The sequence below is a fragment of the Phycodurus eques genome, chromosome 21, assembly GCF_024500275.1.
Source record: "Phycodurus eques isolate BA_2022a chromosome 21, UOR_Pequ_1.1, whole genome shotgun sequence".
Taxonomy (NCBI): Eukaryota; Metazoa; Chordata; class Actinopteri; order Syngnathiformes; family Syngnathidae; genus Phycodurus; species Phycodurus eques.
In genome coordinates, this window is record NC_084545.1 from 8590455 (window position 1) to 8611306 (window position 20852).

Sequence of the window (20852 nt, forward strand, 5' to 3'; positions counted from 1 at the left end):
ATAACAACAATGTGGCCAGGCGATGAACATGAGTTTGACATCCCTGATGTATAATATGTTATGATTCAACAGATTCAACACATTCATATGTGGAGAGTTTATAGAGTTTTCAATTAACATGCATGACAATGCATGCATGACATGTTGAGCTGAGATTAAAAAAAACACAACCTCAGAATTGTAATAGAGACACGCTCCCAGATATTTGGTACAATTCATTTTGTATTTTCCTTTTCAAGTATATTTTTTATTTTATTTCTTTTTTTGGTGGTATTTTTCCAAATCTGAAGATGTTGCACGTTCACATAAATTCGGCTGTGTTTTTTTTTTTTTTTTGACATAAATAGAGAGAAGAAAAGACACATAAACCTACCATGTTGAAATTGATACAGGATCCATCCAGGCAGGTGAATTCTGGACAGGAGAAGGTGGTATTTGGACTGCCAGAGGGCGCTGGTGAGACTTGTTTACCTGAACACATGACAGTTTACAGAGCTCAGTCTTTTATCACACTTCTCCGACGATACCCACAGTATCTCGAGACAACCCACCGCACACAAGCTCGTCATCACCCCGGGGACAGTCTGGGATACCGTTGCACACTTTTGACATGTTCACACAGGTGCGATTATCACACGAGAAGCTGCCTGGACAGGGAGGGATCCGGGCAGAACCTAGAAGACAAACAGAATTGTTCTGAGTCAACCTCTGCAGCCAGATGACATTTGTCTCATGTTGGACTTACCACAGTTCTCTACACTCTCATCCGAGGTATCTCTGCAGTCTGGGTTGCCGTTGCAAAGTTGCTGGTAATGCACACACTGGTCACCACTGAGGCAGGGCACCTGGCCAGGACCACAGAGTGAAGGACACTGCTGCTCATCACTACCGTCCAAACAGTCGGACTCGCCATCACAGTGCCAAGTTTGGGGGACACACTGTCCACCGGTGGCACAGGCAAACTCATAAGACCAACAAGCTGGGGAGAGTTTGGAAAAACATTTGTTATTCTATGATGAGTGACAAACATGAAGTGCGTCTCGGATTGCAAAATTACGGGAACTTTAAAAGTCGGAAACTTTCCATGGGAGTGACGAGAATTTTTGGGAATAAAAGAGAAAAAAGAGGAATACAAAATGAAAGGTTGACTCTTAATAGGGCACTTAAATATAGTTGGAGAAAATAGATTTTAGCATAAATCCAACTAAAATTACTAGATTTCATGTCAGTACAGTGGTACCTTTACTTAGGAGTGCCCCAACTTGGGAGTTTTTCGAGTTATGAGTCATCGCTTGGTCGATTTTTTGCTCTGTGTTGGGAGCCAAAACATGAGGGACGAGAATGATTTAGATATGCCACTGCATGAGTGAAGAAGGAAAATGATTCTGAGTAATGAACGTACTCTAACCTCGCATGTGACATTGCATGCATGTCTGCTTTTGACGACACAAAGTGTTTATTTTTATATTTAATTGAGTAAGATACCTTTTAAGATACGTTTTAAAATTTGTAATACAGTGTTCCCCTGCAAATAGCGGGGGGTAGGGACCAAGCCCTGCCACGAATAGTGAAAATCCACAAGTAACTGATAACTGATTATACTGTAATTGCCTACAGAACTAACAATACGGCAGCAAAGCACTACAAATGATCTTGTCAGATCACCTCAACATAGTTCCTTGGCACCACAAGGAGCCAAAGCAATGCTTAGAATTATTAGAAAGGGCGTTGGCCTAAGCACAAAACAACATAGAAACGTCACAATAACAATGTTATTGTAAATATAATTGTCCTTAATTCACTTAAATTCAATTGGAAAAAATATATTTCCCCCATGTGTGTGTGTGTGTGGGGGGGGGGGGGGATTCAACGCACACAGAGCAGCTGTGGGCTCCAAATAGTTTTGGGGTTGAAATGAGGTTATCCACACAGAGGGAAATGTAACAGGACACTTTGTCGACAAGAAGACTTGATTTGAAGCAACCAGGCCAAGTTGTAAAGTTGTCTTTGGCCCACGGCTTGATGTTTTTTGGTCATTGCGGCAGAATGGAGGGGCAAGCGCAGCTAAATTCTATCCATCTATGCATCCATTATCTTTACCGCTTATCCTCACTAGGGTTGAGGGCTGCTGGAGCCTATCCCAACTATCTTTGGGCGGGAGGCAGGGTACAGCTAAATTCTATGCAGCTGAAACCGATTCATAACATACTGGCGGTGACGGTGAGATACTACATTGCTAAAATCCGTGTTGGTTGAATTCTCCCCGAATGAAAAAAATCTTGGTTGAATTCTCCCCGAATGAAAATGGAACAGTCAGGGGATATGGGTTGGTTTACCTTTTTATGCACTCTATTGCAGTGGATTCAGGCTCTGGGATTAATGTAAAATGAGATGAAAAAAATGCTGTGGTGATTCCCAGGGGGGGGGGGGGTCGAGGGAGAGTTCAATGTCAGAATTGCAAATCGCTTTTCGGACACACTATGTTGAGCCCCAGTGTGTGTTGACTCAGAAATAAAATCTGTCCCGTGTTGTTTAATAACGACCTCTGAGTCTTGATCCAGTTTCATGAGGGGAAACGAAACCATGAATGTGCAGCATCCACAATCCCTATAAGAGACTTCAATTAATGTAGCATACATGTTTTTGGAATATGGAAGGATGTCGGAGAACTGTGAGGTAGACATGCAAACTACCATAACCAAATGCTGCCTATCATTATATTAGGAAAATTAAATCATCACAAAAGTCTTATGAAACTAAAGTCAGAATGTTGGGAGACAAACCATCCATCCATGAACCCGACAGAATGAAATAGTCTTTTTTTTTTCTTTGTTCGATCATCAACCAGATGCGTTTACACACCATTTCTTGTTTCTCTCTACTAGCGTATCACTACCTGAGGGAGGCTCAGTCGGGGTCACAGGTGAAGGTAGTGGGGTTATGAAAGAGTAGCAGTTGGTTCGTTTTTCGTCCTCTCCGGCCGGGCAATCTCGTGTTCCATCGCACAGCGTTGTGATGGCAACACATGTGCCGTCACTACAGGCAAACTGGTCGGGGCCACATGTCACTGTAACAAACAAAACAAAAAAAAACACTTCTGTATGACCGGCCGTCAGGGACATAATTCAATATTACCTCTCAAGCCCACCTTTGAAACACTCTCACATAGGCAAATGATAAGGCTCTCACTCACACAACTGAAACATTCTCACACACTACTGAAATGCTCTCACACAGTCCTGAAAAGCTTTCACACACACACAACGAAAAGGCAGTGACACACGGCCCCTCACTCCTCTTTCTGCCTGTTTCAGGAATACATTCCATACGTCACATTTACACACTATGAAGTATGTAGAAAAACATTAAGGTATGATCATTTTACCTCTGATTGGACAGACAGCTTCATCTGTTCCAGATGGGCAATCTCTATGACCATCACAAACTTTCTCTGCAGGGAGACACTGGTCCCCAGGGCACTGAAATTCAGTTTGTGCACAGACACACCTAGAAACGAGCAAAAAGGTGACAACTATTATTTAGAAACAAAACTAAATATTTAAATTTGAATCATTTACTCTATTCGACAAATACAGGTGTATAGGACCCAAACACTGATGGCAATACCATGGCAAGGGCCTATTGACATTGTTGTAAATAAAAATAAAGAAATAAATAAAAATCGACAATTTAGCTCCTTACACGAGTCTTTTTCTTACCTGATGGTTTGAACAGTTAGTCAGACATACTGTACATTCATAAAAATGTACTAGAGAGAGCACTTCAAGAAATATTATATCATTTTGACAACACATGAGATTTTAAATAAATGAACTATCAGCAGATTTTCAAACATACCCCCTTTCATCGCTGAGATCTCCGCAGTCATCATGGCCATCACATCGATGAAGGTAGAGAATACATCGTCCTCCAGCACAAAGGAACTCCCCTTCATCGCACACCACACCACAATCTGGGCCGGGAAACACAATTTTTCGCAGTCAATAAAAGTTGGACGACATTGAAATAAAAGTTGGACGACTTGAAATGGCATTTAAAGGCCCTCTAAATTCTGGTAATTGTTGGTCAATATGCCAGTTGGAATACCTTGCTCATCAGAACCATCAGCAAAGCCACAGTCCAGCCGTCCATCACATACACGGCTGGCTGAGAGACATTTCCCATTGCTGCACTGAAACTCCCCCGGTGGGCACAGGGGCACTGGGGTGGCGGGTCCACAGAACTCCTCATCCGATTGGTCAGCACAGTCTGGGTGGCCATCACAACGCAAAGCCAGGTTCAGACATGGTCCACTGACAAACCCAACAAAAGATGCCATTTCAGTCGTGTGGTTCTTTCTCAGGAACAGTCACAAATGCTTAAGTGCTCGTACAGAGAATGGTGTTGATGTCCCAAAACACTGACTATTACTATTTACTTTAGTTTACGGAGGTGCTTGGAAAAGTTGTTTTTGGTTGTTTCTATGACATTTTCCTTCTCAGAGTGGCCCTATTTGATCCATTTTCTTCAACTTATCTGGGTCCGGGTCACAGGGAACTGGTCCGCCCAGACCTCACTATATCTAGCCATCTTCTATAGTTCCACCAGAAGGATACCGACATGTTACCAGGCCAGACACGGAGGCGCTCCACCTTTTTCGACAATTATAAACCTTTTATTCACTACACTGTACACTGTGCAACAACACACATGGTGATGTTTTGTTGTTGTTGTCCTGCGGTGGGTCTTACCACTTAACAATCTGTTGAAACAATAAAAATGCCAACCTGTATGTCTGTACCATGCCAAAGTAAAGTGAGTGAGGGCATACCTCGGCGCGCTGGTACAGCGGAAATGTTCCGGTGAGCAGGTGAATGGACAAATCTCATCAGAGCCATCACCACAGTCATCTTCATTGTCGCACACCCATTGGGAGGGGATGCAGCGACCACTTGCAGCAGGAAAACTCGGATTCCAGACAGGCTGGTGCAGGAGGGGGGCAAGACACGCCATCACATTGCCACACACCATCTTCGCAAGAACTGAATGAATATAAGGAGAGAAAGGCCACTGAGTGTGATAAAACACATTTTGACTGTGTATTTCTTTGAACCGTTTTTACATTGACTGACCAGTTCTGGCAGTGTTGAGTGATTGTAGTTCCAGAAGGAAACATGGAGCCCTCCCACTCACATGGACACTGGGTAGGAACTGCGCAGCTGTCACCTACAGAATGAAAAACAGATTATTAATGTCCTCCCGTCAAATGTTTACTATTTACTGTATTGACACCACTCACGCAAAGTTACGGATATTGGGCTTTTGAACCTAAAATGCACTATAATCTTTACAAGTGAACTTTATTTGACATCTAATCAGTTTGAAAGTTGCTTTTCATTGCAATTATAATTTACTATGTTTCAATTTAATACTCAGTCGTTTAGTAGACCCCTACAAGTAACGTAGATTTGCCGAAAGAATGTGCCTGCCCTTGTTCGATCAATCTTACCATATCGAACAGTTCCGGCAGGGCAGAAGCAGCCCTCCACACAGGAGAGAGCGTCACACTGGGAGTGTGGACTCTGCTGCGCATTGGGGCATGAAGGGGAGCAAGCTGGACCACATGGGTCGTAAACAAGTCCAGTTTCACACTGCAAAGCTTCAGCAAAAAGAGGACCAGAGAGGGAACTATTGTAACAGTCTCCCGGAACATACATACATTTTTAAATAGTACAATTGTGCGGGTGACATACGGCAGAGCTCCTGGGACCGCCAGCGAATGTAGATCCCTCGGCGGTTACACTCCTCTGCATAGGTGGCGATGGCTGTGCACAAGCACTCACAGTCACCACCAGAGTCACAGCTGAAAGCCAAAAGAATGAAAACTCAGAACACAGACCTCCACCGTGGTTGCACATTTGCTGTTGCCTGCAAAGTGACTGAGGCAAGGTAAGTTTACCAATCAAGCACCAATCACATACAAGGCAAACATACATACTTTTTACAGAGGCTGAGAAATATCTACAGTATTAAAAACAAGATTTCCTTAAAAGGGGAAAACAAAATCCCAACATAAAAAAGCATGATACATGAAAAGATCACAAATTCACACATGACTGTAATTTTCCCCCAAACTATGAGATATCTTTTTTTTCTCAGTCATCACTGAATGGCTCCTCACCCTCATAAAATGGGGATATCTTTGTAATACCTTTCAGAAAATGCAGGTTAATAAAAGATACTAACTGTAAACTAGTGCCACTTACAAACAAACACACACAGATCTCATCCTCTGAAGAAAACCAGCCCAATATACTACATGTGGGCAAAACCATTTAAGATACATGTAAAAACCAGTGTTGTTACTCACCCACAAGCATCAAAGACACACCAGTCATAATACTGCTGGAAGGGCACCTCAAGGTGGCAAGGAGAGAAGAGCTCCTGAGTCAAAATGCCACATTTTTTCCTGGCCCACGGCACTCTGTGCAAGTTGACCTGCGTGAGAAAATGTGTTTAATGTAAGATAACCTGAGTATTTTTCTGTCCAGGCTCATGGGTGAGCTCATGTCAAACCCAGCTGGACTGGTTGCCAGACGAACAATCATTCACAGCTGATGTGAGTCTGATTGAGGTGATGTGAGGTGCATGAGTTAACTCACAGTGCAGGGGTCTCGCAGATCTTGGTCTGCTACATCTGGACAGGACGGGCTGACCTTCCAAGAATTCCCAAATAGCTCAGCAGTGGACTCCACTATACCCTGTCGTGTGGTGAAGTCGTTCTCCGTGTCTCCATCAAAGTTGCCGCACAGGCCTCCGACGTTTCCTCTCAAGTGTGCGGCCAGGCGCACGTACACACGCATCCCTGCAAGCAACACGCACTGAATGACAGCTTGCATTTACGGAACCTGCATATCTTACGAAAACAATGGGGTTGTATGAATGTATAGAAATACATGCGGAAACAAAGAATGTCAGTGTTCAAAAATAGCTCCTCAGTGGAGCCTCCTCAATGCTCGCTCCTTGTGTGCATTTTAGACAGTCTAGATCCTCAATAATATGGTGGCGTGAAATCGACTTCAGGGTCACGGATGAAGCATCAAGCAGCAAGGAGCGAGGGGGGGTTACGATTAAGGCATATGAGACATTGTTGACACAGCTATCGTCATCCAGGCTACAGGCCCCACAGTGGAAAAGCAAATCAAATCAAGCTCCATCTAATCCATTCATGGCAAGCCATGCTGAAATCGAGAGATTATAGTCAAAATATACTGAATCTTTAAGGTTCCTGACTTTGCGTGTGAGTCCCTACCTCCATCCCACAGCAGAGTGACCCCAAGTCTGGAGGAAAGTGACACAAACATGCCCACTCTTTCCAAAGTCAGACCACTCCCACTGTAGGTCTTGGGTAGAGTAACCGGCATCCCATTAACCGTCACTGCTTTACCTAAATTACAGAGATTATTTAAAACCTTCAATACTGATCACACAGAGCAAGTTCCAGGTCAATTTTGACCCGGGGCAAGAACATCCTCAGAACATCCCCCCCCCCCTTGACCCTTCAAAAACAAACAGCGCAAATGTGGAGGAAACACAGACAGTTTTCAAGACTGTTTCAAGCCCCCGCTTGAACAATGTTGTCACTCTTACTACGTAAAAAACACCATTTCGAAATTCCCACCATTCTCACCATTTTCCTTGATTTAACACACACTGGTAAATCTAAAATCTATTTCGTAGACAGGGGTTTAAAATAATTTTGTTCTTGTGTATTTGGTTCATTTTTTAGGAAATGTCATCAAACTTTAAGGTAAAACAATGACATTTATTTGTATTGTCGTGAAATGTCACCATGGGTCAAATTTAATTTAATAATGTAATAAAATAAATAAAATGTCCTAATTTAATAATTTAAAACACAAGATTGTCTCACGACTAAGAGTATATCAAGATTACTTACCTCTCAGCAGGTGTATGATGGTGTTCCCCAAGCTGAGGGTAACGGACTTGGTACAGGTGACCCCGGTGCTCCCGCAGGGAACATTCTCCGCTGTGACGCTGAACAAACCACCGGTCTCCCTCGCCAGCACATACTGGCAGTCGCCCAGGAAAGAGAAGTAGCGGCCATCGAACGTCACGTAATGAGGATCTCCGGTAGCCACACACAACCCAGCGCAGGCCGACTGGCTGCAGTGCCAGTGGCGCTCCTTACACACACTGCAAAAGTAATCAAGTATAGATGAGACAACAAATATTTATGGAAGGAGTTTGTAATACAATCGCTTTTTTTTTTTTTTTTTAAATAGCATTTTAACAATAGCGTGACTAGACGTGGGTACTTTTTCAGAATCTAAAAAAAGTGTCCAGCCAGATTTCACCAATGTATTCAGCACATATTATTCCACTCAGCTGTGGCTTGCATTACTCTTCAAGTCAGGTCTTCCTGTTCGAGCTGACTGGACCGGTATTGGTGTTTTTGTTTTCAGTCAATGCCCACAATTGATGATGATTGATTATTAACATATCAAGTAATAAATTGAAATGGCAGTTTCGAGCAATTGGAAGTAAGATGCCCAGCACTGGTTGAAAAGTAAATGTTCCAAGGACTTGATTCAATGATACCATGTATAAGTACCAAGTGTTGCAGTCTTTAGTGATGGTCTCATTGTTGTAGTACAGGCGGCCATTATGGCGACACGGGCACTCGGCAGGCACGACACACTGATCGCCCTGCAGGAAAGTCATAATTCACAGAAATTAAAAATGTCTCACACATAAAACGCTTTCACACACACTACTGAAACTTGTATTTCATTATTTTATATGAGCATTTTAGTATAATGTGTGAAAGCCTTTTAGTATGTTATATGAGAACATTTTCAGTATCATGTTTGAGAACATATTACAGTAGTGTGTAAGAGCACTTCACTTCCGTGGGTGTTTCTGTATTGTGTGTGAAAGGTTATCGTCCCAAATATGTCCCCAATGGCCCCTTACAGCAAGTGACATCTGCATGCATACCACCCTCGGAGTAACACAAAAATGGGGGATGGGGAAAAAAAACAAAAAACACATCAACATAAACACAGTATCTTTTGTCATGATTTTAAAATATTAAAAACAAATAAAAAAATCTAGCTCTAAAACTCTTCACATAACCATCTCAAAAGGTGTACTTTTGAAACGTTTTTTGTTTAAAAAAATACAACAAATGAAACAGCTCTAAAATAACAATCGTGACAAGATGTGCTTTTTTTTTTTTGAAAGGTGAAAGTAGAGGGACAAATCCATACAAAAAATTATCTGTCACACTGCTGCTATTTCTTGTTAGCACTAACTGTAACACAGCAAATGATACATTTTTCAGCTTGCTTGCTTGCTTTAGTTGTCATGGTCTGTGTTTTTGTTAAGATTATATTAAGTTTGGTTTCATGTTTTGTGTTGTTTTCCTGTGTCCCACATTCATGGCTTGTCTTTCTCATTGGGTTGGCATTTGCACATGTTCTCGTTAGCCCTGTTTCTTGTGCTAACCAATCAGCTCCCTCCAGCTTCGTCTTGTCCAGGTGTGCCTCGTTATCTCATCAGTTAGCTTGTATTTCATTCCCCGGTTTCTTGCAGTCTGAGTCTGTTTATTGATGTTGCTGATAGGCGTGTTAATCTAGCCAAGTTATATTTCCTTTGTATGGCGAGTTTCTTCCCTGAGTTTCTTGCTTACTTTGAACCTTGCTTTTTCTGGACTCTGATGATTTAGTGTTTTGATTTTATTAAATTTCTTGCTTGCCTTTTTTTCAGACTCCAGCACTCCTGCTACTCTGACATTAGTTTTGATTTAGCTGTTACTGCTATACTAAAGCCAAACAATGCCGAAAAGGCAATAAATATCACTTAACTATGACAATATTTTTTGTTACAATTTAGTTTTTGTAGCGTAGAAAATTAAACCTGCTAAGCCATGTTTTTCCACTTCATTTCTATGTTGCTTTAGCAGTTACAAGGTATCGCCTCCACCAAAATGAAAGCCAAAAAAATGCCTAAGCCTTTTTTTTAATTGATTTTTGTTTTGTTTGTTTGGTTTTTTTTGACATTCTTTCATGTTCAAAAGTGGTGTTTTCACCTACAAGCAGTACAGTTCCATGCGGGCACACACAGCCAGATAGGGGCTCTCTGCAACTCAGGAGGCCGGAACCTTGCTGCTGACTTGGCGGGTCCAAACTGGAGCATGTGAGGAGGCAGGAACGAGGAGCATAGATAAGAGAACCAGGGCACTTGTTGACCTCTTCACAGGGACCCTGTGTGCAGTTAAAGCGTCCCTCCTCACACACACTGCAGATGAAAAGGTAAGGGGCCAGATGCAGTATAGTATAGTTAGTAGTGTTACAGTTGGAATTTCATTACAGACACCATTGTAATTATCACAGTATGTATTTCTGCGACTCCTAACTTTAAGAGTGATCATCACAGCCGTTATGTGGTGAAGCGATGCAATGAAATCAACCTATCCTGTTAAAGAAACAGGAACATAGAGTGATTTCATCAGAGCTCTTGCACCACCAGACACTATGCCTTGAAGAATGTCTTCCTCGTGAAAGATTATAGATTGTTGGTACAGAAAATGGAGGGATGGGTCTTGCACTCATAAAATCATTCCATTATAAATAAAAATGCAACTACCCAGTATTGTAATACAGTACAGGCTTTTTCTTTCCCTTTATAGGACAAGGAACTTAATCTTAACTTGAAATGAAATACCGAATAACTTGTCCCAGTCAGCAAAGAAAGTTATTAATAATATGAACCACATATTTGCGGTTTGGCTTTCGCATATTTGTATTTTTAACCTATCCTCTGTTGTTCACTGAAAAACTAAGTACAGTATTGTGTCAAGGAACTATGTTGAAGTGGAGCTTCATAGAATGCTTTGCCACCATTTTGTGGCATGTTGGTGCCCAGGCACTATGTTGGAGAGAGTTGAGGAGCTTCATGTATCTTGTTGGCACCTATCGACAATTGAAAAACATTTTAAGGCTGACGTCAATTACTGGCAGATTTTCTCTATTTGCAGCAAGGCTCGGTCTGTCCTTGAAAATACTAAACTATGATATTAGTACTGTACCTGTATTTCAATGCTGTGAAAGTTAGCACAGGCAACATAATCCTAATTATTGAGTTGGAAAATATTCTACACCAAAACACTATTTTGCAAAAAAGGTGAACGAGAAGAGAATTGTTCATTACACAGCAATATTTCCCCCATTCAATAAATACATTTTAGCATTACAAAACATTATTGTGCATTGTGTTTTGATTTTTACTTGGCTTTTTGTGACTTTATTCTAGAACGATGAACTATCATTGTGCACAAAAGTCAGCATATTGTTGCCGCTGGGGCGAAACCTCCTGTGTCAGGATGTGGTCAATTACATATTTTTATTTATTGATTTATTTTACAAATTGTTAACCAAAAACTAACGTGTTGAAAATAGCGTGAGAGTTTCTATGATACAATGTTTAATAACTTAAAAAATGTGCTGTTCCCTCCCCCCCATTAAAAAAAATAAAAAATAAATAAATAAAAAAAGGGTTCGGCGATGCGAGGATCCCAGCCCACAACAACAATATCAAACAAATCCTCCACATACCTTACTAGAGCTCAGTTAAGCGGAAATCAAAGGATTTGCTCTGCACGTTTTGCTTTTATTTGGGTTTTTAGGGAATTGTTTTCGGCCTCAACAAGCAGTGTTATGAGAAGGTTATGCAAGCTAAGAATCCATTGTGCTAAACTGTTTTATTGATTTATTTAACCAGTATTTACAACCCCGATTCCAATGATGTTGGGACGTCATTCATTCATCTTCCGTTCCGCTTATCCTCACTAGGGTCACGGGCGTGCTGGAGCCTATCCCAGCAATCTTCGGGCGAGAGGTGGGGTACACCCTTAACTAGTCGCCAGCCAATCGCAGGGCACACAGGAACAAACAACCATTCATGCACACATTCACACCTAAGGGAAATTGAGAGTATTCAATCAACCTACTATGTTTTTGGGATGTGGGAGGAAACCAGAGAAAACCCACGCTAGCACGGGGAGAACATGCAAACTCCACGCAGACTGTGCCGGGATTTGAACCTCGGTCCTCAGAACTGTGAGGCAGATGTGCTAACCAGTCGGGCGCCGTTGGGACGTTGTCTTAAACATAAATAAAAACTGAATACAATGATTTGCAAATGTTGTTCAATCTATATTGAATTGAATACACTACAAAGACAAGATATTTAATGTTCAAAGTGATCAACTTTATTGTTTTTAGCAAATAATCATTAACTTAGAATTTTATGGCTGCAACACGTTCCCAAAAAGCTGGGACAGGTGGCAAAAAAGACTGAGAAAGTTGAGAAATGCTTATCAAACACCTGTTTGGAACATCCCACAGGTGAACAGGCTAATTGGGAACAGGTGGGTGCCATGATTGCGTATAAAAGGAGCTTCCCTGAATTGCTCAGTCATTCACAAGCCAAGATTGGGTGAACAAGTGCGTGAGAAAATAGTCGAACAGTGTAAGGACAATGTTCCTCAACGTACAATTGCAAGGAATTTAGGGATTTCATCATCTACGGTCCATAATATCATCAAAAGTTTCAGAGGATCTGGAGAAATCACTGCATGTAAGCGGGAAGGCCGAAAACCAATATTGAATGCCCGTGACCTTCGATCCCTCAGGCGGCACTGCATCAAAAACCGACAATGTGTAAAGGATATCACCAGATGGGCTCAGGAACACTTCAGAAAACCAATGTCAGTAAATACAGTTCGGCGCTACATCCGTAAGTGCAACTTGAAACTCTACTATGCAAAGCAAAAGCCATTTATCAACAACGCCCAGAAACACCTGCTGCTGCTTATTTCAGCAAGACAATGCCAAACCACATTCTGCACGTGTTACAACAGCGTGGCTTCGTAGTAAAAGAGTGCGGGTACTAGACTGACCTGCCTGCACTCCAGACCTGTCTCCCATTGAAAATGTGTGGCGCATTATGAAGCGTAAAATACGACAACGGAGACCCCGGACTGTTGAACAGCTGAAGCTGTACATCAAGCAAGAATGGGAAAGAATTCCACCTACAGACCTTCAACAATTAGGGTCCTCAGTTCCCAAACGTTTATCGAATGTTGTTAAAAGAAAAGGTGATGTAACACAGTGGTAAACATGACAATGTCCCAGCTTTTTTGGAATGTGTTGCAGCCATAAAATTCTAAGTTAATGATTATTTGCGAAACACAATCAAGTTTATCAGTTTGAACATGAAATATCTTGTCTTTGTAGTGTATTCAATTAAATATAGGTTGAACATGATTTTCAAATCATTGTATTGTGTTTTTATTTATGTTTAACACACTGTCCCAACTTCATTAAAATTGGGGTTGTATATCTAGGTAAGGTAAGTGAAAAACAGAATGTCATTTGTTATGGCGACCTGGCAGGAGACTTAGGTGGTGTAAACAATGGCTTACTTATTGATTATTTATCGCAACTAAAGTGGGACAGAGGTAGACATTTAAGAGTTATTTTTATGCTGTGCATTAAAAGATAGCCTCTGTACCATTGGTTAAACCGGAGATTACATTGTTAGCCTAACAGCGGAATTGTCCGGGTCGTTTCTCATTTACTGTCACAATATCAATAAAAAATACCAATGTGCTTGCTAAACAGTTTTGTATTTTTTCTTTCAACATACCATGTCTTACAGCTGTTCTGAACAATATCCCCAGGTAGATATGACTTGTCTCCTTGCACACAGGGACACATAGTAGTGGGCACACATTGGCCTTGGTAGTCTTGTACAAGACCTGCAGGACATCGGCATCCCGGAACACACAGCCCACCACCACTACCGTCATCGTCGTCACCATTACAGCTCCAGCCGTGCTGCAGGTCTGAACACTTGCGGCCGCACGCTCGACCACACTCCTGATACACTTGACCCCCGGAACATTGGACCGCTGGGGAGATAGATACATGTGTTAATCATTGGCATGACTGGGTTGAAATATAAAGCTGCAGCCTACTTCAAGGTCAAAACCGGTTTGGTCGCTTAGCAACCAGCGACATAAATGCCAAGCTTGAGCCAAGCTCCTTCCTGTGCCCTACCCCGCAGTGAAAGCCAAGCAAGACAAGAGTGGTGTGAAAGCCCCAAAAGGCTGATTAAAAAAATATTATCTGGTTCTCCAGCGGATGGGCCTGACGGGAAATATACAAATTTTTATGAAATTTTCCACCCACTTACGATCCGAGTAGGCCCTCACTTAATTTAATCATTTGACCTTATGACTTAGCAATAGAGGTTTTCAGGGGTAATTATAATTTCTATCAGTAGCCTACTTGTTGTTCTATACTTACAGCAGAAAGTATGGTTACGCCAGTGGACAGCGATACCCTCCTGAGCACAGTGTCTGGCATAGGCAGTGAGCACTGTGCAATGACAGGCCTTCTGGGGTGCACAGCTGCACACCTCTGACTGACAGAGGCGCAAATAGGGCTCCCTCTCCACTACATCATGACATGCCTAAAGGAACAGAATGAGTGGCACTTTCTGTGAACTACAGAGAAGCAGGCATACAGCGCATTGGTCATTACAGAATGGGAGCACATTTTCTGTCCCCCGCTCCCTCTAAGAAATTTCAAATAATCCATGTACAAAATACTGTTGACCTGAGATCAAATGTAACTTTAGCTGTAGTAAAAGTGATTTCAAAATATTATTTAAAATATAAAATAGCTCTTGGGCAAGCCCAAAAATGGCTCTTTTCTCTTGTCCCCCCCTCTTGATGACCAACTTATATACAGTATCAAATATAAAAGATAAAATAAAAGTATTAAATACATTTTGAACTCTTTATTACAGACATATTTTAAATAGTAGTAATTATGCACAGATGTATAAACATACAAGTAGACACAACAATGTTACTAAAACCTAAAAAAAAAAATTCAAAACAAGCTATGTGACTGGAAATCTCATCAAGCTTTTCACTCCTACCATGGGTAGATATTTTATTTATTTATCATAATGGTGTGTGTCACTTAAAATTACAGTAACCATATTACTTATATAATCAAAAATGCATTAAAATCAAAGTACTTCTTGTTGTATAGCTAAGTTTTTTTCGTGAACCCTGTTTTTCTTGCAATAATAATAAAAAAAAATAAAAATAAAAAAAAAATATATATATATATATAATGTTTTATTTTTATTTTTTTTAAATGTTGTTGCCTAAATTATCCTCAATTCCAGAATGACCCACATAACATTGCAAACTAACCTGGAATACGGTGCTGTGTATGATGGCGCACACAGTGTCAGCATAGTGTCCCCTCTGCGTGTAAGTGGTGCAGGGGTCTGGAGGGGCTCCTCCAGATAGAGTACAATGTTCTGTGGTGAATTTGGTAGCAAAGGATGACACGCTACTCTCCACATCTCCTTCTGGGGTCATAAAATCATCGTGCTGGTTCCAGGTCAGTGTTCCACAAAGGCCGCGCACCTAGAAGACAAAATATACACATTATAAAGAATAGTCTGAAAACCTATGCAAGCACTGGAAAAAGACAGAAAGGCAACCACTATGAAAAATACTCCAAAAATAGTATTATAAGGATGATGAGTTTATTAATAAACGTCATTTTGTAGTTGAACTGCGAGTGTCTGAGAAAAAGTCGATTTCTCAACTAAGTGCCCTGTGCTAGATTTGACCCTACTTGATCCTTACGTTCCATTACCTGTTAATACATTTCAAGTCTAAAGACGGCTGTACGTGCATATTCAACAATGTTGGTATAATTCCACTAAGGACAGTGAAAGTCACACGTGAAGGCCACCTTGTTTGTGAAATGAGGCTGCAAGGTAATGATGATGAGGGGTCCATCTAGATGCCACAGAAGCTGAGCTCCAAAAGTCTGGATTAGGAGAAAGGCAGACGACGCCCTCCACACTACCAGGTCTCCGGTCACCACAGGCAACAGTTCCCTCTGGCCGTTCAACGTCACTGTACCTGGAATAAACAAGGCAGAAGAGAATTTGAGACTTGTTTTGTGCTCTGTTTGTATGTTTCTAAGATGTGTGAATGTTTAGAATTACTGTAACACCTCTGATCGTTTCTATTAGCCTGTGTATGGTGTTTCCCATTTCATGTTAGCATTAAGCTAGGGGACTCTCGCTACATGAAATGACAGTATATGGTTTGGTTGAGCATTTAGATGTTTAAATAGACATTTAATTCTCTTTTGTTTTATGTGTCAGTTTTACAGTGAACACAAACCGGAAGTGAAACATAAACAGCTTAAAGCAAGCATGCATCGCCTCTTATTTAGAGAACTGTGTGCAAGTCTTCTTCTCCTTTGCTCAAAATGATGTTATACTGTATGTAGCGAGAGACTGAGAACAGGCGCTAAGGAATACTTAACAAAGCGTGTTTGTTTAACTGTTTTTTTTTAATTTGTGTGTAGGAGGGGTAAAACTATTAACAAATTTATTTTTATATCGTCTCTCTATCACCTATCGCGGGTGGATCTGGAACGTATCCCCCACCATAAACTGGGGTCAAATGTACTCATACATGATAACAGTTAAAATATAAAGTAGTCAAGTAGTGAATTTTTGTGGGTTTCATTTTTTTAAAACATTTCTGTCCTTTCGATGTTTAAACTCACCAGTGTCTGTGATGGTGACCGTGGTGCGAAGTGCTGTGACTGTCATCTCTATTAGACAACCTAGGCCTGTTGCACCGCCTCCCCCTCCCCCTGCTGTGCACTCGCCAGAGCGCACGGTTACTACTAGCTTTCGGTCGACGTAGTCCTGAAAACACATTGACGCATTTAAAAGATGGGGGACAACTGAAGGAAAAATGCATGCTCACTGGGGAAAATTCAGACAAAGTTGAAATCATCATTGAGGGACTGGTGCAGCGGAATCACAAACATGACATGTTTTTGTCATTGCTTCAGTTTCAGATCACCAACAAAGCTTTTTCTCTACAGTTGCCCGATGGATTTTTTTTTAGTTCTCTTACTTCCACAGTGGTAAAAGGACAATCTCCTCCTTGCAATGAGTATCTCTTTTTGTCAAAGGTGGTGACATGGAGCGCTCCCATCAGGCTGCACTGGGCGGCGCATTTCTCCCCAGTACATTGCCACTGACCTTCTCTGCAAACGCTATATTAGAAATGTGGAAAAAGTCAAAAAGAGGCACAAAAAGATGAATAGAAACGCCAAAAGACTTTCACCTCACCAGGTGTTACATCTCTGCTGTATCTTGTCTCCTGATTGGTATGCATGTCTGCGATGGAAACAGGGGCAGTCATCTCTTTTCAGACAGTGTCCCTGGTGAAGATAGAGTCCCGGAACACACTCGCACCCCCCAACACACTCCTCCCGGCACTGACCCACTGATGCAGCTGGCCCTGAGGTTTGAGGGGATGCACAGCTTGGGGGACATGAGGACACGCAGTCTGAAAAGACTTGCCCTCTAGGACAGACACGAGCTGGGGAGATGCATATGATCGGGAGACAATGAGAGATTTTTTTTCAAAGCAGTGTGATCGAGAACAAGATTAAAAATGTAAGGATCATTTCCACATCCATCCTTTTTCTACTGCTACCGCTTTGGTCTTCAATCAATCACAGGACACATAGACAGAAAGCTATTCACACTCACACCTATAGTCACCAAACATAAATCAATCCCAGGCTGATTGTCCGAAAGAGTGCGTATATGTCTGTTATGTTACCAGTCAACTTCTATATTTTAGCTAAAAAAAAATTTGGGACTAAATCAAGGTGCTTGAAATTTTTGCATGTACTGTATACATTCATACACCTGATTATTTTCCTATTATTATTTTATTTTATGCCCCCAATTTTTTTGATTGATTTATTTTTTTGCACAGGTATTTTTCTTTTACTGTTATTTTTCCACTACATGGTCAAATGTACTTTTAGAAAAAAGCAATCTTTAACATTAGTTTAAAGCATGTGTTACTTCTAGCAGGTCAAAAATCGTGGTAAAAAGTTTTAATAGGGCTAAAAAAAAATGCTCCTTTTATATCCTTGTTTGATTTTTTTTTTTTTAATCCTCATTTGATTTTTTTTGCAAAGTCGTGCAAAAACGGGTGTCAGACTCATTTTTGTGGTGCCACACCGTTGTTATGGTTTACCTCAGACAGCTATTATGACTGTTAAAACCATATAAATGTATGGTCACATCATATTATTACATATATACTATTAGTCCCTGCAATTGAATGTTAGACATACATACATTTAATAATTTGAAATCAGAAGTCATGGAAAATTGCGAATATTATGCAAATATTTAAGTTATACAACTATTGCTCGATTGATGTTAAGAAGGGATTTGGTGAAAAAAAACTGTTCGTAATATTTGAAAAAAGTGAAGAAAAAATGTCATTTCCAAAATTATTGTGTCTGTAGAAGTGTTAGTAGCCTTGTAATTATTTTAATTCTATTACCACATAGGGTGCCTCTCCTCCAAATTATGATGACATGTTGCTGGGCACACTCTCGGGCATAGCTTGCCAGTGTGTCACATACTGCTGCTTCCCTCTCCTTGGGTGGCAAGCTACAGAAAAGATACAGGCATGTATCTAGGTACGCTGCTGGGTCCAACTGAAAAACACGAGACAAACACTAACACTGCACTGCAAACCTTGGACCAGATGTTTATCTGTATGGCAGAATTTGCAGTATATGGTGTACAAGTGACCCAATGCCAAAATAAATCTGATATTTGATTTAATATACAGTATGATCCTTCAATGGCAAAATGCCATGTGACTATCAGTGGTGCTGTATCATGTGTGTACACTCACGCGGGAGTGGCACTGCAAGAAGGGGCTTCCTAGGAGTCGATGACACACGGACTCTGCTTGCCTGCGTAAGGAAGCATCTCCTGTCACGTCACAACTGTGTCCAAGCTCCGCAGCATCACTGCAGCCCTTTCAGAAGTATGCGGGTGCACTTAGAGAACTTGAAGCAAACAGCAAGGAGAGCCATACTGCTACAGTCAATTTATATATATGTTGTAGTACTTCATTCTGCTGGTCAGGAACTTTCCATGAGTTGCCAAAGCTAGCAGCGTACTGGGACACAGTTCCTCCCATTGTGGTGAAATCATCTGCAACAGAGAATATAAACTGATTACACAGCCATTGGAAAATCCAATATCATCACTTGTTGTCAAAGTTCTGTCTGAGTTTTGCCTCTCTCACCATTTGGGTTGTGGTTGTAGATTCCACAAAGCCCCCGAGTGGCTCCCAGATGCTCAGACGTTACTGTCAGGTGGAAAGTGTTGACCAGGTTGAACTTCACCCTTACCCCAAGGCCACTCTCCACAAACACAAAATCTCCAAGCCAATGGACACTCACTCCTACAAATGATGAGAAATAAATGATTGCAATATGTTTTAAACAAGGCTTCATTGTCTCTGAGTACACCAGCTTCCTCCCACATCCCACAAATTGCCCATAGGTGTGAATGTGGATTTCAACTGTCAGGCAGAAACCTCCAATGTCAACATTCGCTCCATTTCATATATTTTCACAAATGTATACTGTTGGTCTTTCCCCACATGGGTCTGTTATTTTTACCAAATTATTGACCTGATCGCAACTGTTGAAATTGACTTGCTCTCAAAGCTCCAGCAGCGATCTATAGAAACAGCATGTGAAATATTTTGTCGAGTTTAAATGTTCTAGTAGTAAATGTGAGGATTAAGTGACATAAAACATGACAAAACTTTTGATTCACCTCATCATATTGTTAGAATGCATGTTGAAAATCCTGGGACAAATAAACGTATTCTTTTTGTAAATGTGAGGTTGAGCAAAAGAATACCATTTTGAAAGAGGGGTTCTCCATTTGGAACATGGACGTTGTTGAGGGTTAAATTCCTGTGGTGAATTGTAACCAAATCTAGGCCCATCATCATCCTTAGAGCCTGAAAAAAAAGAACCCTTTACACATTGACTGTATAAGAACCACAGAAAATGTCAAATTTAATTCATTGCACAGTGCGGTAGGCTTGATCAATATCTGCAAATATTTCATATCAATAGTATTCCTGGTGTAGAAGAAACCTGTCATACCTTACTGCAGTCTCTTCCGCCAATACAGTCGGTACTAATATACACTGCCCAGGTCCCATCAGTGGATGAGGCCAGCAGGTAAGTGCAGCTTCCCTGGAAGTGGAAGTGCTTCTTGTCAAAAGTGCGATAGTGGGACCCACCCCAGGACATGCAGGTGGCTGAGGCTTGAGGTGCCCTGACGCTACCGAGAAGACCCCCACGTACAAGCGGGGAAAACTGGGCGTCTGGAGTTGTGCGGAAGAATACAAGCAAGTCATAAGTTAAACAGCTGGAAGGGTAGTAAAAGGAACATCTGTGTCAATATGTGCACGTGCGTTCATATATTTGGACCTGGCAGGAGCGTGTAAGTGCAGGACAAGCAGGTCTGGTCGGAGGCATTTCTCCAACTTAATCCCCACTGGCTGCTGCAGCACTGCTCCATCAGCATTAGAGAGTTGTTATGGACTCCAGGGAACTCCACACAGCTCCATGTGGAGTAACATTGGCCATACACTCCTACACCTGAGACAAAGTTGAAAAACAGCTGTAGTTAGTAAAGGATTAGGGTCAAAACACTAAATCAAATACATAAAATAAAAAAGACACATGGCAGAACTGGGCATTGTCATCAACATACTGTAGTACTGCTCTCGGTATTGGTACTACATTGCAAAGATAAGTCAAGAGTCACCCAATTGTTCCAGACGGATTTGAATT

General features: G+C 41.3%; 1 protein-coding gene across 1 annotated transcript in view; it reads right to left on the bottom strand.

The window, feature by feature from the left end:
• sspo (SCO-spondin) overlaps positions 1–20852 on the bottom strand; it is a 74348-nt gene that overhangs the window by 49282 nt on the left and 4214 nt on the right. The window contains 32 exon segments of the mRNA XM_061667054.1: positions 374–471; positions 552–674; positions 746–979; positions 2897–3067; positions 3386–3507; positions 3859–3973; positions 4108–4313; positions 4832–4956; positions 4958–5042; positions 5133–5226; positions 5510–5659; positions 5754–5863; positions 6371–6498; positions 6663–6865; positions 7313–7447; positions 7961–8217; positions 8636–8730; positions 10119–10323; positions 13735–13999; positions 14397–14562; positions 15320–15538; positions 15873–16045; positions 16704–16848; positions 17063–17204; positions 17281–17533; positions 18521–18677; positions 18881–19006; positions 19100–19185; positions 19280–19438; positions 19906–20008; positions 20157–20380; positions 20487–20657. Of these exon segments, the coding sequence (XP_061523038.1) occupies positions 374–471; positions 552–674; positions 746–979; positions 2897–3067; positions 3386–3507; positions 3859–3973; positions 4108–4313; positions 4832–4956; positions 4958–5042; positions 5133–5226; positions 5510–5659; positions 5754–5863; positions 6371–6498; positions 6663–6865; positions 7313–7447; positions 7961–8217; positions 8636–8730; positions 10119–10323; positions 13735–13999; positions 14397–14562; positions 15320–15538; positions 15873–16045; positions 16704–16848; positions 17063–17204; positions 17281–17533; positions 18521–18677; positions 18881–19006; positions 19100–19185; positions 19280–19438; positions 19906–20008; positions 20157–20380; positions 20487–20657 (5045 nt within the window).